Here is a 9,001-nt window from a genome sequence, read left to right as displayed (position 1 = left end):
GAGTAAAGGTGGAGTGGTTGATGGACTGAGTAAAGGTGAAGTGGTTTCCTGAGTAAAGGTGGAGTGGTTGATGGACTGAGTAAAGGTGAAGTGGATGATGGACTGAGTAAAGGTGGAGTGGATGATGGACTGAGTAAAGGTGAAGTGGTTTACTGAGTAAATGTGAAGTGGTTGATGGACTGAGTAAAGGTGGAGTGGATGATGGACTGAGTAAAGGTGAAGTGGTTTACTGAGTAAAGGTGAAGTGGTCTACTGAGTAAAGGTGAAGTGGAGCTCCGATGACACGCGCTCTCTTTCCGTCTTTCACGTGCCTGACTGTCAGGCCCGGTCACACTGCGCATGCTCAGAGGCAGTGCCCCTGCAGTGTGTGCGTGCTGGCGCAAAGCGCGGCCTTCCGCTCTGTGCTCGTCCTCATCATCATCATCATCATCAACAACAACAACAACCGGACAAAGTGATTACCGGCTCCCGGTGCGCTGAGACACCCAGAGGAACACGCTCACACCGGCCCGCTGTGACGGTAAGAGCCCGCTCCCCTGGCCCCGCGCTCTCCGTTTCCGCGGGGATGCCTGCGCGCTCTCGAGGCGTTCATGGCTGCTCGAGCCCCGTCTCGTTCGTGTGGTCGAGGCCGCGGCGCCGCCGCTGCTCGCGTGCCTGTCGGTCCCGGGGACGGCGGAGCGGAGGGTCCGCGGAAGCACGCGGCCCGCTCCCCGCCGGTGCTGATGTCAGTCAGCGAGTTTAACGGAGACGGCGCGTGGAGGACCGTCTGCGGATAAACGCCATTTTGTGAGCGGAGCAGCAGGCCGGACTGTCCGCCATTTAACAAACACACCGACACTCGTTACCGGCGCTGACCGCCCGGTGTCCGCGACACACCGCCCGCTGTTAGCACCGGGCCCGGTGTGTCCGGTCAACGTAACGAAGTTTAATCAGCATGTTAGCTCCAGGCTAACGTTAGCCTCCCCGGTGCCCGCAGCTACCGTCTGCAGAGATAACGGCTGTTCTCCCGGTACAGCCCGACCTGACCCGGTCAAACCCGGTTAGCCTCCCAGCTGTTAGCCTAGCCCGCTTCCGCCCGGTTTAAATAACGTGAGGTCAGTCAGAGCACTAACTGGACTCGGTGTGTCCGTTAACGGTCCGGTCCGGTCCAGACCGGGTGAAGCCCGGTGTGTCCGGTAAACACTGTCACGGACAGCTCCGTGCTAACAGCTAGCCTGCCCCTCACACACGGCGCGAGGCGTGCACGCGTTCCGGGCGCGTGTCCGCAGGAGGAGAGGTACATGAACTGTGGCCGGTCTGAGCACGAGGGGGGGTCAGGTGTGCGCAGGTAAACACAGGAAGTTCTTTTAGTTTGACAGCTGACAGAGTGAAGACCAATCAGAACCCTCCAAATGACCTCCTCTGTCCTTTCCGAAACTCTCGTCTTAAACTCTCGTCTTAAACTCTCGTCTTAAACTCTCGTCTTAAATGCTTGTCTTAAACTCTCGTCTTAAACTGTCGTCTTAAACTCTCGCCCTAAGCGCTCGTCCTAAACTCTCGTCTTAAACTGTCGTCTTAAACTCTCGTCCTAAACGCTCGTCTTAAACTCTCGTCCTAAACTCTCGTCTTAAACTCTCGTCTTAAACGCTCGTCCTAAACTCTCGCCCTAAACGCTCGTCTTAAACTCTCGTCCTAAACTCTCGTCCTAAATTCTCGCCCTAAACGCTCATCTTAAACTCTCGTCTTAAACGCTCGTCCTAAACTCTCGTCCTAAACGCTCGTCTTAAACTCTCGTCCTAAACTCTCGTCCTAAACTGTCGTCTTAAACTCTCGTCTTAAACGCTCGTCCTAAACTCTCGCCCTAAACGCTCGTCTTAAACTCTCGTCCTAAATTCTCGCCCTAAACGCTCATCTTAAACTCTCGTCTTAAACGCTCGTCCTAAACTCTCGTCCTAAACGCTCGTCTTAAACGCTCGTCTTAAACGCTCGTCTTAAACGCTCGTCCTAAACTGTCGTGCTAAACTCTCGTCTTAAACTCTTGCCCTAAACGCTCGTCTTAAACTCTTGTCTTAAACGCTCGTCTTAAACTCTTGTCTTAAACTCTCGTCTTAAACGCTCGTCTTAAACTCTTGTCTTAAACTCTCATCTTAAACACTCGTCCTTGACCTAGATGTTCATCATCCTGAGGAAAGGTGTGAAGGAGAGGTGATAAGGAGTTAGGAGATGTCATGATGATGATCTGTGTTAAACTACAAAGTCGTGTGGTGGACTACAAACAGCTCAATGTTGGATGTTGGTCTCTGCGTGTTGCTTGCAGGATATATCAAGATGTAAACAAAGTGTTTGTCACAGTGAGAATGGTCGCTCAGCCTCCTGTCCACTCACACACACACGTTAACAAGTTCTGATCCATGATCAGCTGACTTCATGATGATCTGCAGGACGCTGGACATCCGTCACAGTTACAGACACTTTAAACGTCACACTGAATGTTACATTCATGTTTTACATTCATCTCAATGGTCAGGACAACTTATTAACGTTTACACAATGTTTGTCAAACAGCTCTGTGTGTGAACGCAGCTCCACAGTCAACCACACTTCATGACGTCATCACGTATGTTCATATCCACATGCTCTGCTCACGAACTCTCGCTGCTTCTCAATGACTCATCACTTCTTGTTGCTGCTGCATTGTATTGTGGGACAGAGACTTCATTCAGCTAACCGCTAATTCAGCTAGCTGCTAACAGATACTTAAATAGGTTGAGCAAAGCATTATGGGAAGTCTGGATCCAGAGCTTACCGAATCCGTGGTCCTGGAGTCATGAAGCTGCTGGTGTGATTCAGACCTGCTCTCTGATGTGGGTAAGGTAATAAGCTGTGTTTCTCTGTTCAGATGACGGAGACCGTAAAGTACGTAGACGACGAACATAAGAGCATCTTCCTGAAGCTGCTGAACGAGCAGCGCCTGGAGGGCGAGCACTGCGACATCGCCGTGGTGGTCGAAGATGTCAAGTTCCGGGCTCACCGCTGTGTGCTCGCCGCCTGCTCCAACTACTTCAAAAAACTGTTCAAGAAACACGAGGTACCGTCCAAATACGCACATGTACTCTGTAAATACTTCAAGAAACACGAGGTACTGTCCAAATACACACATGTACCCTGTAAATACTTCAAGAAACACAAGGTACTGTCCAAATACGCACATGTACTCTGTAAATACTTCAAGAAACATGAGGTACTGTCCAAATACACACATGTACTCTGTAAATACTTCAAGAAACACAAGGTACTGTCCAAATACACACATGTACTCTGTAAATACTTCAAGAAACACAAATGGCGGCAGTAGCTCAGTCCATAGGGACTTGGCTTGGAAACCGGCGGGGGGCCCACATGGACCAAAACTATGGAAGGTGGACTGGTAGCTGGAGAGGTGCCAGTTCACCTCCTGGGCACTGCCGAGGTGCCCTTGAGCAAGGCACCGACCCCCCACAACTGCTCGCTGGGCGCTTCTCAGGGGGGCTGCCCATCACTCCATCTCTCTCCACATTTGCATGTCTATGAGCCCTTGTACCTTGTACTGCGTGTGTGTGTCTGGGTTAAAATGCATGTCAAAATAAAATAGAGTGAAAAAAGAATTTCCCCATTGAGGGAATAATAAAGTATATCTTCTTTATCTTCTTCAAATACCTAAAGATTTCTAAATCTGTGCTCACCTGTATCGTCTCCTCAGGTAGACAACTCGTCCGTGATTGAGATCGACTTCATCCGCTCAGACATCTTTGAGGAAGTGTTGAACTACATGTACACGGCAAAGATCTCCGTCAAGAAGAGAGACGTCAACCTCATGATGTCATCAGGCCAGATCCTCGGCATCCGCTTCCTCGACAAACTCTGCTCTCAGGTAACACACACACACACACAGGTAACACACACACACACACACACACACAGGTAACACACACACAAAGGTAACACACACACACAAAGGTAACACACACACACACACACAGGTAACACACACACACACACACACACACACACGTGACACACACACAGGTAACAGTCAGGTAATGAATGCTGTATTCAGGGTTGTGTTTACCTTGTCAGTCGTTTCCTCGTTTGCAAACTGGAGTTAAATACAGAAGGTGGCCCCTGAGGGTGTGTGTGTGTATGTGGGGGGGTCGTTTACCTGGTTAATTTGGCCAGGTGAAGCTCCTCCCTCATGATGATGTGTTCATGTGTCCTCAGAAACGAGACGTGTCATCAGAGGACAAAGACAAGTTTCCCTATGACATCGTAAAGATGGCGCTGCCACCTGAGGCTCAGCTGGCTGCTGATGCTGAGGTACGATCAGTCTGATCAATAATGATCTGATTAACGATCATCACACCTTTAATTAACACTGTGTGTGTGTGTGTGTGTGTGTGTGTGCGTGCAGGTACTCGGGGAGCACGATGACACACCCACCACGGACGACCTTGTTGAGGCATCAGCCAATCAGGAGCTAGATAAGTCTCCCAGTGCAGCACTTCGTGTGCAGGAAGCCATCCTGAAAGAGCTGACCAATGAGGATGTACACAAGGTACAAACACATTCAGAGAGATGTCCTCACAGTAAAGAGACGTCCTCAAAGAGACGTCCACAAAGAAATGTCCTCACAGTTAAAGAGATGTCCTCACGGTACAGAGACGTCCTGACAGTACAGAGACGTCCACAAAGAAATGTCCTCACAGTAAAGAGATGTCCTCACAGTAAAGAGGTGTCCCTACAGTACAGAGACGTCCTTAGAGACATCCTCACAGTAAAGAGACATCCTCAAAGAGACGTCCACAAAGAGAGGTCCTCACAGAAAAGAGATGTCCTCAAAGAGACTTCCTCAAAGAGATGTCCTCACAGTAAAGAGATGTCCTCACAGAGACATCCTCAAGGAGACGTCCTTACAGTAAAGAAACGTCTTCAAAGAGACGTCCTTACAGTAAAGAGATGTCCTCAAAGAGACGTCCTCACAGTAAAGAGATGTCCTCAAAGAGACGTCCTTACAGTAAAGAAACGTCTTCAAAGAGACGTCCTCACAGTAAAGAGATGTTGTCACAGAGACGTCCTTACAGTAAAGAGACATCCTCACAGTGATGGCTGTAACAAGTCCTCACACATCTACCTAAATCCAGGTAAACAGCCCATGTGACCACACCTGTGTGATTCTCCAGGTGACCTGCTACGACCAGGATGTGGTGACAGAGATGGAGGCGGAGCCTAAAGAGCTGGGGGCGGAGCACCACTCCACCCAGACGCTGACATTTGCAGACAGTATGGGGGAGGTAAAGGACGAGCAGCCGCCCGGCTGGACGACGGCGACGACAGACATGAAGTTTGAATACCTGCTGTACGGACACCGAGAGCAGCTCGCCTGCCAGGTGTGTGGGAAGACCTTCCTGGATGAGAGTAGACTCAGGTACATAGAACACACCTAGTGAGCTCACACACCTGGTGAACTCAGACACCTGGTGAGCTCACACACCTGGTGAGCTCACACACCTGGTCAACTCACCTGGTCTTTCTGTCTTCAGGAAACATGAGAAGCTTCACTCAGCAGAGCGTCCGTTCGCCTGTGAGATCTGCACCAAAGCTTTCACCACGCACGCTCACCTGAAAGGTAAGAACACACCTGAGCTCTGATGTCGTCACATGAATGACAGTGTGAAGCTGGAGATGTCTCAGGTGAAGCACCGCCCTCTCCTTTTTGTTGTAGAACACCTGAAGATCCACACGGGCTTCAAACCGTACAGGTGTGACGTTTGTGGGAAATCGTTCATCCGAGCTCCGGACCTGAAAAAACACGAACGGGTTCACAGCAACGAGAGGCCATTTGCCTGCCAGATGTGTGACAAGGTGAGCATACCTGCCTCTCACCTGTCTGCCTCTCACCTGTCTGCCTCTCACCTGTCTGCCTCTCACCTGCTTGCCTCTCACCTGTCTGGCTCTCACCTGCTTGCCTCTCACCTGTCTGCCTCTCACCTGTCTGGCTCTCACCTGTCTGCCTCTCACCTGTCTGCCTCTCACCTGTCTGCCTCTTACCTGCCTCCCATCTGTCTACAGGCATTTAAACACAAGTCTCACCTGAAAGATCATGAGAGGAGACACAGAGGAGAGAAACCATTCGTCTGTCCTTCCTGCACCAAAGCATTCGCCAAGGTATGACTACTACTAACTACTACAACTACTACTACTACTACTAATACTACCACCTTCTACCTATGACTACCTACTACTGCTACTACTACTTTCTACCTACTACTACTGCTACTTACTACTGCTACTACCTATTACTTACTTCTACTACTTATTACCTACTACTTACTACTTACTACTACTACTTATTACCTACTACTACTTACTACTACTACTACTTACTCCTACTACTACCTACTATTTACTACTACTACTACTAACTACTACTACCTACTACTACTACTACTACTACTTATTACCTACTACTTACTACTAAGTACTACTACTTATTAGAGTTGCACGGTACCAACGCTACCCCGGACGTCCCGGGATATGATAGGCTGTTTCCACACGCTGGGTCCGCCCGTCTGTTAGCTGATTGGCTGTTCGTGTTTCTCCATGAAGACAGCTCTGCTTCGATAGAAACTCGATTCAAAACAAACAACAAGCTAAAGTTCTGTCTCGCCCCAACGCGTGCACGGCTTACAGTCACAAACACGAGACAACACGCTCACCGTGGCAGAAGCACCGGGCCCGAGTAGCGAGTCTGCTGCAGCGTCATCGTCAGTGGCAACACTAATTTGTTTCAGTCTAATTCTAACTTTAGCAGTATTATGTTTATCATGCACCAAACAACATCATGAGTAATTAATACGTATTTATAACTTGTACAAATACATTGCAGTTCATAAAAATAATAATAATAAAAAAAGAAAGGCTGCAGCATTGTGATAATACCCGGAACCGTGATACTTTGTCTGGTATTATATTGTGGTTACTCATTTTGGTGACAACTCTACTACTTATTACCTACTACCTATTACTTACTACTACTTACTACCTACTATTTAATACTACCTACTACTACTGAGTGAGTTCAGGGTACTGTGTACTTTCAGGCGTCAGATCTGAAGCGTCATGAGAACAACATGCACAGTGAGAGGAAACAGCTGAATCCACTACAGAGCGACACAGAGACGCTGCAGGCCGCTGCTATGGCTGCTGAGGAGCAACATCTGGACACCATCAGCTGATCTGAAACATCTGGACACCATCAGCTGGTCCTCATCAGTGTAATTAAATTTGTGTTGGCTGGTTGTTTTCAGACTCTGTCAAAGTGTTTTGTTTTTTTAACATGGACTGATGACCTCAGCGATCATGTGATAAACATGTTAAACATGGACTGATGACCTCAGCGATCATGTGATAAACATGTTAAACATGGACTGATGACCTCAGCGATCATGTGATAAACATGTTAAACATGGACTGATGACCTCAGCGATCATGTGATAAACATGTTAAACATGGACTGATGACCTCAGCGATCATGTGATAAACATGTTAAACATGGACTGATGACCTCAGCGATCATGTGATAAACATGTTAAACATGGACTGATGACCTCAGCGATCATGTGATAAACATGTTAAACATGGACTGATGACCTCAGCGATCATGTGATAAACATGTTAAACATGGACTGATGACCTCAGCGATCATGTGATAAACATGTTAAACATGGACTGATGACCTCAGCGATCATGTGATAAACATGTTAAACATGGACTGATGACCTCAGCGATCATGTGATAAACATGTTAAACATGGACTGATGACCTCAGCGATCATGTGATAAACATGTTAAACATGGACTGATGACCTCAGCGATCATGTGATAAACATGTTAAACATGGACTGATGACCTCAGCGATCATGTGATAAACATGTTAAACATGGACTGATGACCTCAGCGATCATGTGATAAACATGTTAAACATGGACTGATGACCTCAGCGATCATGTGATAAACATGTTAAACATGGACTGATGACCTCAGCGATCATGTGATAAACATGTTAAACATGGACTGATGACCTCAGCGATCATGTGATAAACATGTTAAACATGGCTGCCGTCTGTCTGTTTGTATTCACAGCAGCTGTTTTTTAGTCGATTTCGACGCTGTTGGTTTGTGTTGTAAATAAACGTTCTGTTCAGTTTCATGAGCAGAGCTGCCGTGTTTTAAAGCACACGTTTGACTTCACTGCATGTCCTTGCCTTCATCACTACAGGAGCCCAAAGTGGACACTTTACACTTACATTTTATGCTTATGTGGAGGGGCTATGTGTATGTTTGTTATATGCATAAAAGGTGTATTAAAATGACTATGGTTTAAAATCAGGTGAGAGCAGTTGCTAAAACCAAAAAAAGCACAGATCCTTGCGCATTAAAGTTTATTCACAGAATAAAATCAGGTTAAAACAGGTAAAAGACTAAAAATGGTAAGACCGGGGGCTGGTGAAAGGCCGTTAAAATAAGGGAAGCTAAAAACTGAGGGGCAAGGAGGTCCAATGAAACAGTCTAGAGTCTTATCAACAGCGGCTGCAGCACGTACTCACTGTGGAAAGCGTTGATACTATCCGTGCAAAGGCCGCTGCACTGCACCATCGTCTTCCTCAGGGTGCTGACCCTGAGCTATCAGGAGAGCAAGCCGGCAGTCACTGCATTTTTAGACACGTACATACAGCGGGTCACACTTGATCGCTACTCATGCAGAAGGGCAGAGTATCACTGCCCGCTTCTTCTTGGGGCTTTCTAACGATCAGTCCCTGGCTTCTCCGTCCAACGACAGCTCCAGCATGATTGCTGCGATCATACACAATGTATGGTGACATAGTCAGATTAGAAAAGTCATTAAATAAACAAATAGATGGTGCAGTAAAAGAACTTGAAACTCACCCCAGAGGTAGCTGGGGACATGTAGAACAAGAATCAGGTGG

At 47.7% G+C, this 9,001-nt stretch overlaps 1 protein-coding gene across 4 annotated transcripts; it reads left to right on the top strand.

Annotated features, from left to right (window-relative positions):
• The first annotated feature begins 269 nt into the window (after positions 1–269).
• zbtb14 (zinc finger and BTB domain containing 14) lies at positions 270–8,252 on the top strand. 4 transcript variants are annotated; one of them, XM_010749951.3, is made up of 10 exons: positions 270–520; positions 2,879–3,067; positions 3,719–3,889; positions 4,237–4,332; positions 4,427–4,570; positions 5,196–5,440; positions 5,556–5,641; positions 5,738–5,877; positions 6,085–6,180; positions 7,116–8,252. In XM_010749951.3, exons 2-10 carry the CDS (start codon positions 2,879–2,881, stop codon positions 7,248–7,250), a joined length of 1,302 nt encoding a protein of 433 aa, XP_010748253.1. In that variant the 5' UTR covers positions 270–520; the 3' UTR covers positions 7,251–8,252. The 4 variants fall into 4 exon arrangements, with proteins under 4 accessions (XP_010748253.1, XP_019114358.1, XP_027137492.1 ...); XM_019258813.2 differs by lacking the exon at positions 270–520 and adding an exon at positions 573–786; XM_027281691.1 differs by lacking the exon at positions 270–520 and adding an exon at positions 1,106–1,276.
• Positions 8,253–9,001: the final 749 nt, after the last annotated feature.

Source organism: Larimichthys crocea, chromosome VIII (genome assembly GCF_000972845.2).
Source record: "Larimichthys crocea isolate SSNF chromosome VIII, L_crocea_2.0, whole genome shotgun sequence".
Taxonomy (NCBI): Eukaryota; Metazoa; Chordata; class Actinopteri; family Sciaenidae; genus Larimichthys; species Larimichthys crocea.
The sequence above is the reverse complement of the archived record's forward strand: the minus strand, read 5'-3'. Positions and strand labels throughout refer to the sequence as shown.